The sequence below is a fragment of the Eufriesea mexicana genome, unplaced genomic scaffold, assembly GCF_001483705.2.
Source record: "Eufriesea mexicana isolate 0111107269 unplaced genomic scaffold, ASM148370v2 scaffold2208, whole genome shotgun sequence".
NCBI lineage: Eukaryota > Metazoa > Arthropoda > Insecta > Hymenoptera > Apidae > Eufriesea > Eufriesea mexicana.
The window spans coordinates 129,983-151,786 of NW_016910292.1; the positions used below are offsets into that span (position 1 = coordinate 129,983).

The 21,804-nt window shown below is 39.6% G+C and overlaps 1 protein-coding gene across 1 annotated transcript in view; it reads left to right on the forward strand.

Moving 5' to 3' along the window:
- The window catches only part of kcc (solute carrier family 12 member kcc), a 69,309-nt gene extending 49,208 nt beyond the window's left edge, over nt 1–20,101 (forward strand). Inside the window, 13 exon segments of the mRNA XM_017903270.1 lie at nt 4,886–4,983; nt 12,756–13,016; nt 13,137–13,322; nt 13,425–13,660; nt 13,740–13,924; nt 14,012–14,173; nt 14,263–15,552; nt 15,555–15,670; nt 15,847–15,954; nt 16,131–16,157; nt 16,855–17,177; nt 17,259–17,398; nt 17,531–20,101. Of these exon segments, the coding sequence (XP_017758759.1) occupies nt 4,886–4,983; nt 12,756–13,016; nt 13,137–13,322; nt 13,425–13,660; nt 13,740–13,924; nt 14,012–14,173; nt 14,263–15,552; nt 15,555–15,670; nt 15,847–15,954; nt 16,131–16,157; nt 16,855–17,177; nt 17,259–17,398; nt 17,531–17,622 (3,224 nt within the window). The 3' untranslated portion in view covers nt 17,623–20,101.
- Nucleotides 20,102–21,804: the final 1,703 nt, after the last annotated feature.

Below are 21,804 nucleotides of genomic sequence, written 5' to 3' on the forward strand. Positions count from 1 at the left end.
TAGTACTGCGTTTGCTCAAAGCTCGACCTACACTACTAGCAGCCCAGATATCCTTCTCGAAAGCAACTATTCAACCCGGAATCCCCGCAGTATGAAAATTACGACCAACAGATACCACGGAGAATACTTCAATTTATTCGTACGTAACACAGACACACGTATACGTGCACAAAGGTGCACAGCAATCGAGTACATTTCGGAATAATACTCCGCAAGCCGTGGACGTCTTATTACTATTATCATGGAAGCAAATACGGATAAATTTCGCATGGATAAGCCGGAGAAATGCATGCAACTGATACACCGTTGCATCCTTGGATCATATCGATCTTAGCGCGGATCCACCGAGTCTGAACGATATTTCCCGAGCAGCTTACGCGTCCACGGATCCGTTTCGCGTTATCGCGAGATATTCCGTTTGAGATGGAGCGACACGGGAAACGTTTTACGGCTCGGAATAAAGATAAGGGGGCTGGGAAGCTTTCTGTTTCTTCAGTTTTACTGGAAACGGCTGCCACCGACCAGGAATACAAATGCCCGCTGCAGCTTATGATCCTACGGACTCGCGAAATTTTATTTCTTTATTTTCCTCCGCTTTTATGTGTTCTGACTCGTGTTGCCGGCGAGACACGATTTGTTTGCGAATTTTCCTCTTTTTCGGGTTTTTCCAACTTTTTTATTCTTTATCTCAGACGGTACCGATCATGAAGGGATAATATTATAAATACACGATTACTTCGAGATTGACGAACGTTTGAACTGTTTATTTTGGGTGATTTATTTGCAATTTTTTTATTTTTTTATTTTTTTCGTTATTGGGTGTTAATAATCGTGGAGAGATAATATGGGCTCTTTCGAGTTAAATAAGTATTTCACAGCGACCCTAGCGTAACCAATTAAATGACTGATAGACGAAGAAATAAAATAAGAAAAATGGAACTCAAAGAGATATTGAAAAATTAATTATATCTATATCGAAAGAAAAATTGCAAAAATAAGTGACCAAAGAGACAAAGTTGAATGCGAAATTTTTAATTAAAAATGCAAGAAAAATTATTTGAGCCCTGGAAGGTTGACTTTGAAATTTGCAATATGATCTACTTGCGAATTTTCCTCTTTTTCAGGTTTTTACAATTTTTTATTTTTTATCTGAGGCGATACCGATCGTGAAGGGATAATATTGTAAATACATGATTCCTTCGAGTTTGATGAATGTGTAAATTGTTTATTTCGGGTGGTTTATTTGCAAATTTTTTATTTTTTCTTTATTGGGTGTTAATGATCGTGGAGAGATAATATGGGCTCTTTCAAATTGAACAGGTATTTAATAGCGAACCTTAGTATCACCAGTCAAATGACTGGTAGGTGAAGAAATAAAATAAGAAAAATGGAACCCAAAGAGATATTGAAAAATTAATTATACCTATAAAGGTATACCTAAAGAGAAATCGCAAAGACAAGTGACCAAAGAGTTGAATGCGAAATTTTTAATTAAAAATGTAAGAAAAATTATTTGAGCCCTGGAAGGTTGACTTTGAAATTTGTAATATGCTCTACCTTCGAATTTTATAATTTCAGTCATATCACAAAATTTTGCAGCTCACTCAAAAAGTCCCTAGAAGAATTTCTTTTTTTGGAAAATTGGAAATTAACAATCGAAAACAGATAATATCGACTGTTTCGAGTTCAATAAATATTTAAACTGGTCACTTGATCTATTTGCGAATTTCATAATAATATTATAAAATTTCACAGAAGATGCAGGAAAGTTAAATAAAAAGTTTCTTAATATTTCTACATTCCTTTCTGTCTTACTAACGATTTTATGAATTAATATTGAATGTTTCAAATTTGGTAAATATTTATGATAGAAACGTAATTTATTTTGAAATTTCTGTAATTCCTTTTTCAAGATTGGTTTGTAAGAGTTTGAGAGTTAACATTGACCGAAAGTTTCGAGTTGATCGATCGTTTAATCTGGAATTGAGTAACGAAAGGACGTCTGTTATCTATTTGCCTCGAACTAATTGTTCCACGGCAGGGAAGAAAAGCCCGTGCTGGATTTCGATCGAAATCCAATTGGTGGTTGCGGTGGTGCGTCCGAAAGAAACGAAAACTCGCGAGGAAGAAAAAACATATCGCAGTGGAAAAGCCAATCTCGAGTTACAAACAAACTGAAATCTATCAGCGTGCCTCTCTCGCTCGACGCCTATTAAAACTTTTTAACCAAAGCGTTCCCGCTTCCGCCCTCGTATTTCTATTAAAACTTCGCCGTCCTTCTATTAGACAGATATTCAAATGAATAGAGAAACAAACTTCCAGCCGATGTAACCACTTCTACGTCGTAATCCATTTCCGCTTGCTCCCCAAATTTTCTTAAAATTTTTCCGAATTTCCCTCGCCTTTCTTTTACGTTTTGTTCTATCTTCTACTGGAATTACGGAAGGAATTAAATTATTTATTAGATGGCGAATACGAAATAGTAAAAAATGGAATATTAACCCTTTGCACTCGAGAGGTGAGCTTCAGTCACCATTTTCTAAAATTTGGAAGATCGATATTAATTAATATATGAAATTTAATGCAATGTAACAGTGTACGAGGTATCGATATCAAATAATTCTACAATTCTATTATTATACAATTCTGTATTTACTGCTCAAAAAAGTATTGCCAGGTTTTTAGTAGAGAATCTTTGAATTTCTACTCTTCTCTAGCCAAAAGTCGTCGAGTGCAAAGGGTTAAGTATTAAGATTGGTATAATTGCATATGGAATATTCAGAAAAATTAAATATTAAACACGGGGAAATTAAATATTAAATATAAAATAAGTTAAATTTTAAACGCTAGGAGATTGAATGTTAAATATGAATTAAATTAAATATTAAACAGCAGGAAATTAAATATGGAATATAAAATATGTTAAATATTTATCTCTTGCAGTGTGATTAAATTACGGGGAATTGTGCGTTGTAAAATTATACTTGGTATAAAATTTGTTAAATGTTTAGGATTTATACAAATTTTGTGCTTGTTGAAATATGTTGAATATAATTTTAATCTAACGCGAGTGTAATTCATTTTTATAAGGTTTAACGAGGAGCTAGACTCCTTATTATAGTGTAAGGGGTTAAGCACAAGAAAATTAAATATTAAATAGAAAAGGAAATTAAATACTTAACACTGGAAGACGTGTTATTACAGAAATTGTTAATACAGGAACAAGAATTCATTTTTCTAGGGTTTGGTATGAAGAACTCACGACAATCTAGACTCCTTATTACAGTATAGGGGGTGGAACACTAGAAAATTGAATATTAAATATAAAAGGGAAATTAAATACTTAACACTGGAAGATGTGTTATTAAAGAAATTGCTAATAGAAATACAAGAATTAATTTTTCTAGGATTTGGTATGAAAAACTCACGACAATCTAGACTCATTACAGTATAGGGAGTGGAACACTAGAAAATTAAATATTAAATATAAAAGGGAAATTAAATACTTAACACTAGAAGGCGTGTTATTAAAAAAATACCTAATACAAAAACAAGAATTCATTTTTCTGGAATTTAATATGAAAACCTCACGTCAAGCTAAACTCCTTATTATAGTATAAGGGTTGAAACACTAGAAAATTAAATATTAAATATAAAAGGGAAATTAAATACTTAACACTGGAAGACGTGTTATTAAATAAATTGTTAATACAAAAACAAAAATTCATTTTTCTGGAATTTAATATGAAAACCTCACGTCAAGCTAAACTCCTTATTATAGTATAAGGGTTGAAACACTAGAAAATTAAATATTAAATATAAAAGGGAAATTAAATACTTAACACTGGAAGACGTGTTATTAAATAAATTGTTAATACAAAAACAAAAATTCATTTTTCTGGAATTTAATATGAAAACCTCACGTCAAGCTAAACTCCTTATTATAGTATAAGGGTTGAAACACTAGAAAATTAAATATTAAATAGAAAAGGAAATTAAATACTTAACACTGGAAGACGTGTTATTTCAGAAATTGTTAATACAGGAACAAGAATTCATTTTTCTAGGGTTTGGTATGAAGAACTCACGACAATCTAGACTCCTTATTACAGTATAGGGAGTGGAACACTAGAAAATTGAATATTAAATATAAAAGGGAAATTAAATACTTAACACTGGAAGATGTGTTATTAAAGAAATTGCTAATAGAAATACAAGAATTAATTTTTCTAGGGTTTGGTATGAAAAACTCACGACAATCTAGACTCCTTATTATAGTATAAGGGGTGAAACACTAGAAAATTGAATATTAAATATAAAAGGGAAATTAAATACTTAACACTGGAAGACGTGTTATTAAAAAAATACCTAATACAAAAACAAGAATTCATTTTTCTGGAATTTAATATGAAAACCTCACGTCAAGCTAAACTCCTTATTATAGTATAAGGGTTGAAACACTAGAAAATTAAATATTAAATATAAAAGGGAAATTAAATACTTAACACTGGAAGACGTGTTATTAAATAAATTGTTAATACAAAAACAAAAATTCATTTTTCTGGAATTTAATATGAAAACCTCACGTCAAGCTAGCCTCCTTACTGCATATTAACCCCCGAGGAACTATTCATTGTAAATAAAGATTTAAACACTATGAAATTAAATATGAAAAAATTAAAAAAGAATTAAATGTTAAACACTGGAGGACGAAATATTAAAAAATTATTAATACAGGAAGAAGAATTTTCCGCGTCCATCTACCGTGGAGAATTGTCACTTTAATTTCTCAGGAACGAAGTGGAAACGAGAGGAAGCTTCCCTGAAGCCCAATCGCGCCCAACAACCACTCTAGAATTACAAGAAAATCTTTTTCTATTTACAGGCGATGGCGGCGGCGCCGGCGGAGATGGCGACTCCATGGTGGGTGGGGGCAATTCCGAGAAGAAGGCGGCATACGAAACGAATCTCTTCCTGTACAGTGTAAGTAAATACATCCTATTCAGCGGTATTTCAATCGCAACGTCCACTTTCCACCGAATCCGATCATTAAAATCACCTTCCGACCAATCGAAATCCAACCAAACCGCGGTGGTCCACTTTGCCTAAGGGCCTGGAACACGTTCCCCCACCCTCGAACTCTCCGAAACCGGAAGTGCATCCGAAGCCAAGACGGCGAAAAGCTTGGCGGGGTAAATTTGTAATTCGAATTGCTCGCAACAGCCGTGGAAGTTGAACGGATAAGAAAACTGGGACGACGGAGGCTCCCTTTTCTCGCAAGAAGGGTCCTTCATTAAAACGCAAAGGGAAAGAACGCGAGAGAAAGAGAGAGAGAGAGAGAGAGAGAGAGGGTGGGATTCGCTCAAGTGTGCAATTCGCTTAATTGTCGTTCAGCGAAGAAGCCGCGAATGGATTCCTCCGTGGTCTTGCATCTTTTTCCATTCGTCGAAACAGTGTCCTTCGTCGCTGGTTTATCTCTCTCCCTTTTGTCTCTCTTCTCGCGAGTCTCTCCTTTCTCAAACCGAGTGTCTCTCGCTTTTTTTTCTTATTCTAATCGCTGTCCCCGCGAGCGGTTTGGCCTGTCTTTAGGTTACCTGCTAAATTCTCGCTTCTGCCGTTTACACTCTCAGCTCTTTCTCAGCTAAACTGTCAACTGCTTGACACTCGATGCGAGAAAACTCTCGGCGAGTGGACTTTAAACGTGGATGACGGGTGTATTTCGTTTCTGAAATTAAATCGTATCTGTCATCTTCGAGGACTAGGATAGATGTAATATTTTTGCCAACTTAACTGCTATTCTAGAGGGTTACCTGTCAAATTCTCGCTTCTGTTGCTTACTCTCAGCTCTTTCCTCAGCTAAACTGTCAACTGCTTGACACTCGGTGCGAGAAAACTCTCGGCGAGTGGACTTTAAACGTGGATGACAGGTGTATTTCGTTTCTGAAATTAAATCATATCTGTCATCTTCGAGGACTATGGTAGATGTAATATTTTTGCCAACTTAACTGCTATTCTAGGGGGTTACCTGTCAAATTCTCGCTTCTGTTGCTTACTCTCAGCTCTTTCCTCAGCTAAACTGTCAACTGCTTGACACTCGGTGCGAGAAAACTCTCTGCGAGTGGACTTTAAACGTGGATGACGGGTGTATTTCGTTTCTGAAATAAAATCGTATCTGTCATCTTCGGGCACTAGAGTATATATAATATTTTTGCCAAATAAAGTGCTATTCTAGAGGGTTACCTGTCAAATTCTCGCTTCTGTTGCTTACTCTCAGCTCTTTCCTCAGCTAAACTGTCAACTGCTTGACACTCGGTGCGAGAAAACTCTCTGCGAGTGGACTTTAAACATGGATGACAGGTGTATTCCGTTTCTGAAATTAAATCGTATCTGTCATCTTCGGGCACTAGAGTATATATAATATTTTTGCCAAATAAAGTGCTATTCTAGAGGGCTACCTGCCAAATTTTCGCTTCTGTCGGTTACTGTCTCCTTTTCCCCAGCTAAACTGTCAACTGCCTGATTGTCAACTGACCGATGCGAGGAAACTCTCTGCGAGTGGACTTTAAACATGTATGACAGGTGTATTTCGTTTCTGAAATGAAATAGTATCCGTCGTCTTCGGAGACTAGGGTAGATGTAACATCTTTGCCAACTTAACTGCTATTCTATAGACCAATTCTGTCTTCGAATGTCATCTCTTCGTCTCTTCGTCTCAGTTGCAGTGCAGTGTAAAAGATCGTCGAGAACCTGGAAAATAAATCAAATTTAGTACACTGGATATTGTTTCAACCTTCTATCGAGTATATTATAACCTATCCCTTCCGTTTATCTCATTGACATTCCAAACTCTGTCAATCATCTCTACACTCCGAGCCAGAGAAAGGAGCCTGTAAAAACTCAGCGGAAAGCGAAAGGAGAGTGTTACGAAAATAGAACAGGTAGAGAAACGAAGGCAAGAAGACGAGAAAAATGGAGTACATACCAGCACCGAGCCACCCCAATTCCTCAGGAGCGCTGTATCGCGCGGACGATCTGAGGAACCGTGTACCAATTCAGCCGGAACACGCGAAACTCTCGATACTCCGTGTTCCAGGGAGACTCTTCACCACGTTTTCGCCTCGTTTCCTCGATAAAGCCGCTGTAGATGGAGAGAGAGGAGGCAGGATAGGATAGGGAAGCAGCAGTAGCAGCATAGAGGGCGACACAGAGGCAGCGAGGGACGATAAGGCCGGCCCGGTCGAAGATAATTTCGTCGGACCTGAGAGGAGCGGTGCAGCAAGAAGAGAAACGGATAATTGGATATCCAGGAATCGAGGTCGAAGCCAAACCGCGCGTCCCGGTCTATGAGGGACTCGTACAGCCAAAGAGAGCACGTTAATTAACCGGCTATAGACGTGGGCCACGCGTTTCCAGCCTCGTTGCATCATTCCGGCTCTGCCGTTTCTCTCTTCCGTTTCCTTCCTGCATCTCCGCCTGTCAGAATGCGATCGTTACGTAAGATTGCACCTGGATCCTGAGAGAGACTGCGCTTGAAAGCGATCCAACTGCGTTTGTCGTGCGGACTAGGGGTTGCTAGGCTCCTCTCCTCAGTCTGGGTGCCTTGGGTATCGCGATTGACGTTCTTGGGAGATTATCGCGTTATTCTAGCATTTTTCAGAGATTGTCGATTGTTGTAGAAGAGATACAAGACTCGAGGAAGACAATTTTACTTGAGGAAGATCTTTGTCGTAGTTGTTAATTAGAAGTATTCGATTTTTCGAGGGAAATTTTTGTTCTATTAGCTGATGAAGGATAATTCTTTTGTACGTAGGGTTTTATTTTATTTTGCGAAATTTTTATGTCTACTCGCTGCTAATTATCAAAGTTCTAGTTTCCAATTTCGAAAGATTTGCGCTTTTAGTCTCCTATCTTTATTTTAATCGTTAGTTATGAGTATTCGATTTTTCGAGGGAAATTTTTGTTCTATTAGCTGATGAAGGATAATTCTTTTGTACCTAGGGTTTTATTTTATTTTGCGAAATTTTTATGTCTACTCGCTGCTAATTATCAAAGTTCTAGTTTCCAATTTCGAAAGATTTGCGCTTTTAGTCTCCTATCTTTATTTTAATCGTTAGTTAAGAGTATTCTATTTTTCGAGGGAAATTTTTGTTCTATTAGCTGATGAAGGATAATTCTTTTGTACCTAGGGTTTTATTTTATTTTGCGAAATTTGTACGTCTACTCCCTTCTAATTGTCAGAGTTAATTATTTATGATTTTTGTCTTTTATATTAACCATGGTTGTTAATTAAAAATATCCTATTTTTCGGAGGAAATTTTTATTCCGTTCACCGATGAATAAAGAATTCTTTTGTATCTAGGGTTTTATTTTATTCTCTAAAAATTCTATACCTAGTTGCTCCTAATTTAATCTTCTATCTCTAATTTAATTGTTAATTCGGAGTATTCTATTGTTTGTGGCAAGTTTTTATTTCGTTCGTCGATGAATAATTAATTATTTTGCTCCTAGGGTTTTATTTTATTATTCCGAAATCGGTATGCCTACTTGCTCGTAATTATCGGAGTTAAATATTTGCGATTTTTGTCTTCTGTTTTAATCATAGCTGTTAATTAGGAATATCCTATTTCTCGTGGGAAATTTTTATTCCATTCGTCGATGAATAATTAATTATTTTGTACCTAGGGTTTTATTTTATTCTTCCAAAACTGGTATACCTACTTGCTCATAATTATCAGAGTTTAATATTTGAGATTTTTGCCTTCTATTTTAATCATAGCTGTTAATAGAAATATCCTATTTTTCAGGGGAAATTTTTATTCCATTCGTCGATGAATAATTAATTATTTTGTACCTAAGGTTTTATTTTATTCTTTCAAAACTGGTATACCTACTTGCTCATAATTATCAGAGTTTAATATTTGAGATTTTTGCCTTCTATTTTAATCATAGCTGTTAATTAGAAATATCCTATTTTTCAGGAGAAATTTTTATTCCATTCGTCGATGAATAATTAATTATTTCGTACCTAGGATTTTATTTTAGTTTCCAAAAGTTTTATACCTATCTCCTCCTAATTTAGTCTTTATTTTAACTGTTAATTAGAACCATCCTATTCTTCGTGAAAAATTTTTATCCCATTCGCTGCTGAATAAACAATTCATTTGTACCTAGGATTTTATTTCATTTTCCAAAATTTGTGTACCTATTCACTCCTAATTACCAGAATTCTACTTCTCAATTTCGCTCTCTTTTATATTTGTTTTATTTCATCTGCCATAGATTTGCATCATTATTCTCTATTAATCGATTCTATCATATTACACATTTATACCACTGTACTCTTGCTACAGTGATCTCTGTTCCTCGCTAACTATCGAGATTGCATTTTATTTCCCAAAGATTCACACCACGGTTCCTGTCGTCGCATTCATACCTGTCCCCTGCTCTCCAATTATCGATTGCTCGCTAGGCTAACAATTAATTAGTGGTATCGCTTAGATGGGACTCTGATTCGATTAGAAGCCGGCGGGAAACTTGGCCGAAACTCGCGGGACTTTGACGCAAACATAAATCGAATCCTACAGCACCTTATCGACCTCACGCTCGATAAGCCTCTCTGGTTAGGCTGATAAGCGCGCTGAGCCCGAAAGCGACTTTGCCCGCTTAAGGCTGCTCGCGGAAATTCGCGAGGCGGATCGGGAGTGCCTGGTTTGAAATTAGAGTGAACGTTTCGAAAAACTTTCCGGGATGGAACAATTTCCTCCGAGTGGTTCCCTCTGCGCTGAATGCTTCCTTTGAAGCTCTCAGTCGGAGGAAGCACGTCAATCTTTCATTGTTTATACTTGTCTCGACGAGGGCTTTTTGTTTCTCGAGAACTAATTATTCTTTGTTCAAAATTGAGGGGAATTCTCGAGGAATTTCAATTAAAGTTCCTCCGTGATTACAAAGCGTTTCGCTTAATGGCAGCGTTCCTAGAACCAACTACTTACGCGTATTATTTATTCAACGGATGTTATTATACTCGTTATTCTTATTATTATCCTCGCATTTGTGCAATTATTGTTATTCAAATCTGACGAGGCTTTAATTAAATTTAAATTAACTCGCTGAGAAATGGAATTAACTCGCTTAAATTGAAATTAACCCGCTTTAGAAACTCCCTAGATACTCCTCTAGCAACGATATGATAAATTGTATGACATCGAATTTAAAAAACTGAATATTATATCAATATTTCGAAAATTTTTCATTTCTCCTATTCTTTTTCGTTTCTTGTTTCAATTAACACTTTACCAACTATCAGCCTATTAATCGGCTTTGGCTTTTTGTCACCGAATTAACTCGCTCAAACTTAAATTCACTCTCGTTAGAAACTCCCTAGATAATCCTCTAGCAACGATATAATAAATTGTATGACATCGAATTTAGAAAACTGAATATTATATTAATATTTCGAAAATTTTCCATTTCTCCTATTCTTTTTCGTTTCTTGTTTCAATTAACACTTTACCAACTATTAGCCTATTAATCGGCTTTGGCTTTTTATCACCGATGTTTACCGACCGATAGCCTATTAATCGGTTTCCATGGCGATGAACAATCATTATCATTTTATGAACAGTAATTTGTTATTTAAAATTGAGGTACTAGGTTGCTCAGTTGCGTTAGTTGCGTTGCTTTGTAAGCTGCCACATTTTTATATGGGGGGCGCCAGGAAGAATCTGCTGAATGGCTCTAGCAGTCGGTAAAGTGTTAACATAATTTTCGCGAAAATTAATAACAAACACCCTAATCACCCTGAATATTTTCAGAAAGCGTAGCATGTTCCTACTAACTGCTAAAAATATATTTTTATCGACTTATTCGAAGAAATCCTAATTTCAAGCTATTTAGAATGCAATCGAACACGTTCCTTCATTTTCTAGATAAATGCTATGTCGTAGAGGAAGAACGTGGAAAAATTGGAATTTTCCGTTCTCACTGATTCTCACGCGATCGATGAATCAGCGAGGTCACGTTAACGAATTAATTAAACGCGTTCGATGATTAATCCGCGCAGAATGTCGTCGTCCATCCAATTAAAACGCCCGTTCGGTATATTTATCGGCTTTCTTCTGACTGGACGGAATCGAATTCCCTTCCAGTATCGCCTTTCCTCTGTCGACACTGAATATTTATAATCAAGCAACTTCTTTTAACTACTTCTCGAGCTGCTAATGAAGGGAGAGCCGGACGACGTGATAATGAATCTTCGGGACTTCGGTGCTTTTTAGAGCTTAAATGGACGCCTCGGAGATCTCTCGATCGTATTTAAAAATTGGAAAGCGTCCCTCCTTAACCGTTCACGCCTTTAGAAGCTGTGAAACCCGATTTGCCGTAATCCGTGGAATTATAAAACTTTGCGCTTTAATGGGCTCCGGCGCGGCGAGTGGAAAAGCTCGCGCATGGTCAGCCAATCCCTGCGAAGCGGACCCTTCTATTCTACCCTAATTCTGAATTACAGGCTACTTTCTAGTTCCAAATTACGAAGATCCGTCGATGACATGTTGATAAAATACATCTGCATACAAATAAAATACAAATGCATATTAATAAGCAGAGCGAGTAGAAAAATACGTATATAGTCAGACTGACTTAAATTACCTGTTAAATCACCTCTTCAGGTTACCCTTCTTATTTAACTTGCGATGTAGGCCCTTCGATTCTACCCTAATTCTAAATTAGAGACTACTTTCTAATTCCAAATCACGAAGATCCATCGATGACATACCCTTCTTATTTAACTTGCGAAGTAGGCCCTTCGATCCTACCCTAATTCTAAATTAGAGACTACTTTCTAATTCCAAATCACGAAGATCCATCGATGACATGTTGATGAAATATATCTGGAAGAATATTAATAAGCAGAGCGAGTAGAAAAATACGTATACGGTCAGACTGACTTAAATTACCTGTTAAATCACCTCTTCAGATTATCCTTCGTATTTAACTTTGAATCCTCAATCGAGTATGAAGACATCTTAGTGTGGAAGAGACGGGCGATATTCCTAGAGCCTCGTAGCTTGTTACGATCAGCTTAGGTTTCCAAGAATTTGGGCTACCTGTGCATCAGGTGGAAACAGTCTCAAAGCGATCCAATTAACGGCAGGTTTCACGCTAGCTTGCTCACCGGGGCTTTCAGTATTCTGAACTTAGGCTGCTAGAATCGTGGCTGTTAACTATCACGATGTCTTCCCTGGAATGTAACAATTTTTAGCTACCTTGCTCTGCTGAGCTTCGTTACATTGGAAACTTCTGCCAAATGACACTGGGTCTGCTTGACTCTTCGTTGACATACTCACAGTTGCGATGGGACTCGTCAGACTCTGAAAATTCAAAAATTCCAATAAATTAGAAAAATTCCCATTATTCGCGAATAAAAATATAATTAGAATCCTGATTACTTCTATGATCTGTTACCATGAGAAGATGAGGAGATAGTATAATAGGTCCACCTCAGTGCAGACTCAAAAACAGGCACATTTACATGATACGATCACGCAGAATAGAAATGACAGGGTAAATGGCCTCCATCGGAGATATAGACAAGGAGATAGGACTCTTCCGTTCCAGTAATGTACACCTACTTCGTGCCTACTTTACACCTGTGTCATACGATGAAAACACGAACGAATTCTGAACTACCTGCCCCAAGCAATCCTTCACGAATGGTTGCCTAGCAACGCGACGCGATAAGCCGATTTTCCTACTTTCAGGAAGAGATGGAAGTCCGCCCTCGGATCTCCACGCTTCTCAACAGCCTGTCGGACTACAGCAACACGATCCCAGCTGCAACCGATCCGGATGCCAAGCCAGCACCCGTGCAAGGCGGAGCACGGATGGGTACCCTGTTCGGTGTCTTCCTGCCTTGCATCCAGAACATCTTCGGTGTCATCCTGTTCATTCGTTTGACCTGGGTCGTCGGTACTGCAGGAGCTGTCCAGGGTTTCTTTATAGTCCTGTGTTGCTGCTGCGTGGTAAGTGTCAGTGAAGGATCTTGATCATTGACTGAAGTTACCTGAAAAGTGACAAAGATTAATAAGAGCTGATTAAGAGCTAACTTGTGGGACTGAAGATTAAGAGATGTCAATTTTTAGACAATGTTGACAGCCATCAGTATGAGCGCCATTGCGACCAACGGCGTGGTGCCTGCTGGGGGGTCCTACTTCATGATATCCAGAAGTTTAGGTCCAGAGTTCGGTGGTGCCGTAGGGATGCTCTTCTATACCGGTACCACTCTAGCTGCTGCCATGTACATCATCGGTGCTGTTGAGATAGCCTTGGTAATTGATCCTAATTCGCTCTATGAAATAAATAATCCTCTCTATAGCAGTCCATTAAGGATCTCTTTATGAATCAAACCTGAATATCGATACCTGTTTCAGACTTACATGGCACCATCGCTGAGTATATTCGGAGACTTCACCAAGGATCCCAGTATCATGTACAACAACTTCCGGGTGTACGGCACAGGTCTGCTGATCGTCATGGGCACTATCGTGTTCGTTGGGGTGAAGTTTGTCAACAAGTTCGCCACGGTTGCATTGACCTGCGTTATCTTCTCCATCGTCGCCGTCTACGTGGGAATATTCTACAACTTCTACGGCAATGAATCCCTCAAGTACGTAGTCGCACAACTGACCCTCGTGTTCCAACTTCCCTTTGAAACTCGGCCTCACGAGCATTCTCGGTTGCTGCAGGATGTGCGTCCTGGGCAGGAGGTTGCTAAAGGACATCGACGTGATGGCTGACTGTAACAAAAACGTTAGCGGGGTTCTTCATCAACTTTACTGTCAGAACAACACCAGGTGCGACCCTTACTATTTGGAAAACAACGTGACAATCGTGAATGGAATTCGAGGACTTGCCAGTGGTGTATTCTTAGGTAGAGTACCCCCTAATTACTTCCATTTAATGGGAATAATATGTCAGTAATGGTGGATGTTAAACGTATTGCTTCCATGATGTTTAGAGAACATATGGGATAGCTTCCAAGAAGAAGGCCAACTGATTGCTTATGGCAGAGAACCTAAGGATATCGATGTAATGGCAGCTTCTACGTACAACCAGATCCAGGTCGACCTTACTACTACGTTCACGATCCTCATTGGCATCTTCTTCCCTTCAGTCACAGGTCAGTTTTACGGTATCTTTAACGAGCATGACTATGGAACGGAAAATCGATGCAGCAGAAACGTTTATTCCATTGTATGTCGTTGACAGGAATCATGGCTGGCTCAAACAGATCAGGTGACTTAGCAGACGCCCAAAAGTCTATTCCGATTGGCACCATCTGCGCCATTTTGACGACCTCGACGGTGTATCTCACTTGTGTTTTATTCTTCGCTGGCACAGTGGATAATCTCTTGCTTCGAGACAAGTTTGGCCAAAGTATCGGTGGTAAACTGGTAGTGGCGAACATGGCCTGGCCCAATCAGTGGGTAATCTTGATCGGTTCCTTCCTGTCAACCCTCGGCGCTGGTCTCCAGTCTCTGACAGGAGCTCCACGACTGCTTCAAGCCATCGCTAAAGATAGTATCATCCCTTTCTTAACCCCGTTCGCCACCAGTTCCAATCGTGGCGAACCCACGAGGGCTCTAGTGTTGACAGTCATCATCTGTCAATGTGGTATTCTTCTTGGCAATGTTGACTACTTGGCTCCCTTGTTGTCCATGTTCTTCCTCATGTGTTACGGCTTTGTAAACCTGGCCTGCGCCCTGCAGACCCTTCTCAGGACACCTAACTGGCGACCGAGGTTTAAGTATTACCACTGGAGTCTTTCCTTCCTTGGTCTGTCTCTTTGTATAGCCATCATGTTCATGACCAGCTGGTACTACGCTTTATTGGCCATGGGAATGGCTGGTTGTATTTACAAATACATAGAATACCGTGGCGCTGAGAAGGAATGGGGTGACGGTATTCGTGGTTTAGCCCTGTCAGCCGCTCGTTATTCCCTTCTGAGACTAGAGGAAGGCCCCCCGCACACGAAGAACTGGAGACCGCAGATTCTCATCTTAGCTAAACTGACAGACGACCTGGTACCCAAATATCGCAAATTGTTCGCATTTGCCAGTCAACTGAAGGCAGGCAAAGGCCTCACGATCTGTGTCAGCTGCATCGGTGGAGATTACATTCAAAACACTGGCAAGACTCTGGCTGCAAAGGTGAATCTACGCAAAACGATCGCAGAGGAGAAAGTAAAAGGATTCGTAGACGTATTGGTGGCTAAAGATGTCGTCGATGGCCTCAGTTCCTTGGTTCAGACAACTGGACTGGGTGGAATGAAGCCAAACACTGTGATCCTTGGCTGGCCCTATAGCTGGAAACAATCTCAAGAGGATAGAACTTGGAGAGTGTTCCTGCAGACTGTCAGAGCAGTGGCAGCAGCCAGGATGGCTCTCTTGGTGCCTAAAGGAATTAACTTCTTCCCTGATTCCACGGAGAAAGTAGTAGGCAATATCGATGTCTGGTGGATCGTGCACGATGGTGGTCTCCTGATGCTACTGCCATTCCTGCAATGAGGATCTTCACGGTAGCTCAGATGGAGGATAATTCTATTCAGATGAAGAAGGATTTGAAGAAGTTCCTGTACGACCTGAGGATTGAAGCTGAGGTGGAGATTGTAGAAATGGTGAGTTGTATAAATTCTTAATTCATGGCAACCATATAAAAATACTCAAGAGTTAGAAGAATCGATGGAAACAATCTCTAAGGCCATTGGTTGGTAGAATCAAACGTGAAAACAGACACTAATTACTGATTGTAATTACTGGGAGGCTAAGTGTTTTCAATTGATCATTCTCACAGATGAATTCCGACATATCTGCTTACACGTATGAGCGAACCCTGATGATGGAGCAAAGGAACCAGATGCTGCGGGAGCTGCGGCTAAACAAGAAGGAGACCCTAGGAGTGGTAAGTGACGAGATTGTGAAACCGGTTAGGTGGTTGGAACAAGTACAATAACTATGTGAATATGTAAAATAAGATCTAGCTAAATGTATATATATTTAGTACATAAAATAAGAACTGCTACGGCTACGATTACTGATCGGTATGTGTCTGTTTGTTGCGTGCTCGTCACGGATAAGGTGCAGTCATTGGTGGACTTCAACGAGGTACCCGCTGAAGAAAATTTACCTCTGGTTTGTCAGACAATTCCCGAAGTTCCTTCGTCTATTTATCCCCTCTATCTCTGTGTGTACTGTGACCAAGGCACACACGCGTGTCGTCCAAGAATCCTCGTTGCCTCCGAATCTCGTAACAAAAACTCGCATTTCGTTTTTGATCGATCCATTCGCATTGACCAACTCACATACATACGTAAACATACATACATAGAAAAGCGATAATATATAACGTTCGATTCGAGTTAACCCACTTCCATATCGAGAAAATGAACTCTTGGAGGTGACGTGGGAATCGTCGCTCCAGAACATTCACGATTCCTCGCTGGTTAATCGATCGAATCGTATATCTGCCTGTTTATCTCTCTCTCTCTCTCTCTCTGACTTGCAACGTTTTGATTTCGACATTGCTGCAACCAATTCCTCCACCAGTTTGCTTTCTTGCATCTCATCACTACGATTACGTCCGTTCCCAACCCTCCCAACCGACTCCAAACGTTTCAGCTTTTGATTGGCACGTTCATAGCCGAGAATGCTTCCATTTAGCGATCGTTCATTTAGTCAGATCATTATAGAGTGCTTTGACGCTAGAGTTAGACGTCTTTTTCGACACACTTTGACTGTCTCCTGCTGTTCGGGACACAGTGGTTCATCGCAGGTTCGTTAATACTCGTCCAATGTGACACAGGTGCAGGCAATCGTGGATCATCACCACAACGTGGACGTGAAGGTGGCGACCAAGGTGAGATTCCAGGAGCCTGGAAGCCAGAATCCGAACATAGTGGACGAGGCGCAGGAGAAGTTGGTACAGGACATGGATGCGAGCAAAGACGGAGAAGCAGGGGATGCTACTGACACAGGGGAGGAAACTAAAGAAGAGAACGAGGAGGAGACGAAATTGATCGGTGGATCACCGAAGCAAGAAAATAAAGAGAACACAGAGAAGGAGGCAAAGGAGAACGAGGAAAAGAAAGCTGATAGCCCAGAATCCAAGAAACCTACGATTACACCGTGAGTTACATTGTGAGATAGTGATTCAATGCGACTGATAGAAGGTAATACTAATGAGAATATGTTCGATGGTACTTTTAGGGACGAGGGCGACGTGAAACGTATGCACACTTCCATCAAGTTGAACGAGGTGATCGTGAAGAAGAGCAAAAACGCTCAGTTAGTCATCCTGAATCTTCCTGGACCACCAAGAGATACCAAGATGGAACGTGAATCAAACTGTATCCTTTATAAATTCCATAATATTATCCAGATATTGAAATTCAGAGCAATAAGCACCTCTCGTGTCTATCGTTTCAAGTCTATCCTTCCTGTTGTACTTTCTTTTAATTTCCTTAACCAATGCGTTGCAGATATGGAATTCCTAGAGGTTCTTACCGAGGGTCTGGAGAGGGTGCTGATGGTACGTGGCGGCGGACGAGAAGTAATCACCATCTACTCGTGAACTAGACCAGCTGAAATCGAAGTAACCGCCTCGCGACAGCGAAAATCTAGTTTACTTCTGAAAGACCTAAACGACTTCACCCTACGGAACATGTTGCTCTTGTGCCATTGTCTGCGCAGTCACTTGCGTTGCGCGTTGTGAACACACATTCATACACATACACACACTAACACTCGGTTATCGGAAGAAGAGTACTGGATGCCGATCATCGACGCTGTTTCCGCGGATACACACCGGGTACCAGCATGCCCGGATCGGGAATGTTGGTTGAAAGGAAATGAACGGAAAAGAAGCTGACCCTCGACGAGAAGGCCCAAAAGTGGCATGCCAAAGGATAAGATGATTTCCTTCGAATGAATTTCACGCGTAAACTAGGATACGTAGGATCTGTCTTATTTTACACTCGTCCCTTTTCTCGATGAGGCTAGAGACTTAAAAGAAAAAAGCAAAAAAAAGTGGTTTTTATCCATGTCACACGTGTTGCACGTGTGGCCACACGACAGACAGTTAGCACAGAGCATACTTCGACCTTGTCATTATACAATCGGTTTCTGGAAGCAGTGTTTGATAGGAAAAGAGTAAAGGGAAGGATAGAGCGGAGTATATTCTTCGTCGCAGAGGTAAAGTTTCTAAAAACGATAGCATGATCACGGAATTCGAGAAAACGTGAGACTCGGTATTAAAATAGAAAGGAAAAGAGCGAACGAAAGGAAAGACCGATACGTCCCGAGAAGAAAAATTCACTATGACTCCGACGATTGTACTCCCATTCGAACCTGAAATCAAAATTTTTGGTCCGAGGCTAAGATCGAAGCATCTACGAAAACCACTGCCAGAATACTTTCTAAATGCTTCGCGTTTAACCAAAGACGCGAGAGGCTCATTTTTCTACACGCATTGTCGTTATAGAGAGTATAATAGGTATGTATAATTCTACTGCTTATAGGTGAACTTAGGGTAGCCTAGGATAGCGCGGTGAAGTACGCCGACGAGCGATGGCGCATGCGCGTGCACGAGATGGCGCGCGTTTCGCGCCCACGTGGCGGAAGTTAGGACAAACGTTGGCAGCGTTGAACGGTTTTATGCGGACGCAGAACTGAAAGTGTGTCTGTGAGTCAGAGAATGAGGCAAATCCCCTTTTGGAATCCTAATTCGGGAAACGAACAGGCAAGACGTGGTACACGAATTATCGAGTAATTCATTGGCGATATTATAGTGAAATTTAACGATGAAAAATTTCCCGAAGCAACCATAGAAAATTCTCGACGTATTAGGAAAAGTACATGACTGCCAAAAGAAAAGAATATTATTGGAACTTATTACTCAAGGATCGTGTACGAGATGGACGGTAACGAGATGCAGAAGAAAGGGTTGAGATTTTCGGTGTGCTAGAAACGAAGCATATTGCTAAGATATTCTTGAAATGAACAATTTCTATCACTCAACATCGATACAACGTCAGGATTCCAATAGCAATACGTTCACAGTTTACTTAAAATTATGAATCCGTATCACTGCATCGCTGAGACATAGGTCTACTTACGATTAACGATTCTAACGCTAAATGTCCTAAGGAAAGTATATATACCGCGAAATCTTTTTCGAGTTACTAATTCGCAATCTTCGTATCGATATAACACGAGGAATTAGCAATAGTAGAACTAACCATAGAATTCAAGTTTCTTAATATACTACAAAAAAAGTAACGCGAAAGTCTTGAGACATACTAATCTAGATGATCAATGTAAACACCAAAGGTTGATAGCACTAGAATCCAGACTTTAAACGATAAAACGGATCTATTAATGCATCGACATAACCTGAAAGGTTAGCAACAAATTGCTAGCACAAGTACGCACAGAGCATCAATGTGAAAGAAGTCTATCTTTTCATTCATCGTTATATATATACATATATATATTCAACTATATCGAGTCTAAAAATCTCAGACGCCTCGACATTGCGTCCCCATAAAGGTTCAAGCCGTAGCGTTTACTTCCAACTAGCGCCGCGAACGACGAACGGAGGAAACACAGCGAGCATTCACGCATCACCTACAGGACTGAAGTTCGTTCTTTCCATTGTACTCCTCGACCTCTTGCGCGTCGAAATCTTCGTCTAGTTTCGCGTTTATACTGTCCAAGGCCTACCGGTTCGATTCACCGCTCTAGTACGCCTATGTAAAAGGATCGCACTCGTGCAACCATGGCGATAGCCTTAAAACAACGTGTGTCACGATGTCGCCTGCGCATAGGGTTACAGAACGAACGAACGGTGAATGCCAAAAATACATCACATCTTTCGCGAGGATCCTTAACCGACTTTCATCGAAGGATAGCGTGTAGCGTTGTAATTGGTCGTATTTAAGTGTCGTGTGTATGTCACGTTTCATGCACGGCCAGCAACTCTCTGGCTGTGCTTCATTTTTAGATAGGCACTATCTAATATATATATGTATATACATATATGTGTATATGCGAATATACTTATATATACATATTTATGTATACATATAAATATACTTATATATACATGACATATAGGTTATCTACGAAAGAAAGGAAAAGTTAAAAACCGACAAACAAAAGTCTTTTTAAAAAAAAGAGAAAATAACCGTGTAGCACGAGCAACCTTTACTATGCTCGTCCATACATACTGTGTCTACTTAATCGAAAGCCGCGAACGAATCACGGTTCCGGATGAAGTTTATCAAAACAGGAAAGAGCCGAGCACTCGACGAACCTTCGTAATCGCTGTAGTCGAAATTACGTTCTTTTCTTCGCTCGTTACATAACTGACGATATACAGGGTGCTGCAGAAGTTAAGCGTTAAGAATTTTTGAAAATGGATGAGAGGCGATACACGGGAGTGCTGCACGAATTTTTGTTCCATTAATATCAACGATGTACTTAATTTCATTGCTCGAACATTGCACCCGGCTGCATCGTCGACGTAATCGTACGTAATTATAGAATCATACTCACGCGCGTATAAAAGTGAGGTTATTATTGGAATGAAAAGTGGAGTTAATTAGCCACGCCAGTAACAGGATCTTCTGTTATCCATCTTTGAATCTGAATTAACTTTTGAAACATCCTGTATATACAACATGTCATCCACAGAGAAATACAGTTCAAGAGAGAAAGGAAACAGGGCTACTAAAATTACCATACTTGCATCTAACCTATTAAAAATAGAAGAATCAAATTAAGCACGTTAATATATAAAAATGGCCAAACCGTTTGAAAACGTCGCGTAATAAACGTGGAGGACGTTTCTTTATCTACCTCATCGCCAACACGCGTTGAACGAAGCGGGAAGGAAGAGAAGAATCGATTCGAAAACACGGTAGGATCGTATTTCGACGGTTACGACGGAGAAGAGAAAGAAAGAAGCGGACGGTCCAGGGCCGTACGAAGAAAAGGGCGTAGGTTCGCGAGATGCTTCCTCTGTCTCTATCTATCGTCCACAGTGTTGCGACATGTACTTTCTAATTTTAATACGTTACTCACTTGTCGATTACCATATATTTTATGTGTACTTGCCTATCTGATAGGCATCGGCACTGCATAGTTTATACGAGACATGTTGACTATGAGAAAAGTTTATCGCGAGAGTGGAGGGTGGAAGTCGAAGAAGAATAATAAGGAAGAAGCAGAGAGAAAATTATAAGAGAAGAAAGAGAGAATTGTTCCAGATAAGATGCTAAATGTGTTGTATATAAGTAGGTAGACTTAAGGAGAAGGGGGAGATGAAATATGATAAAAATGATTGGAGAGGATCTAAGAGACAAGGTTAGAAAAAGGGGGAATAAAAAAAAAGATAGATAAAAGGAAACAAAAGGAAAGAAACATCTTTTTCATAGATCAAACAGTATTGCAGTGTATTCTGCTGCCGCTTTAATATTTTACTATGTCGTATTTACTTGAAAATGCACAATTGACCATATGGACATACATACACGTTACGTAAGCGTAAGAAAAGAAAATATAAACGAAGGAAAAAAAATATATATATATTATATATATGATGAAAATATATAAATATATATATACACCTGCGAGCTTGGCATTTGTCGGGGATTTATCGTGCGTCGTTGTAGCGATGCGGCCCGTTATGAACGGGCCCCGCGTCTGGTTTAAATCACCTCTAGGCTGTGAGATGCGAGCTAAGCAGCAGAGA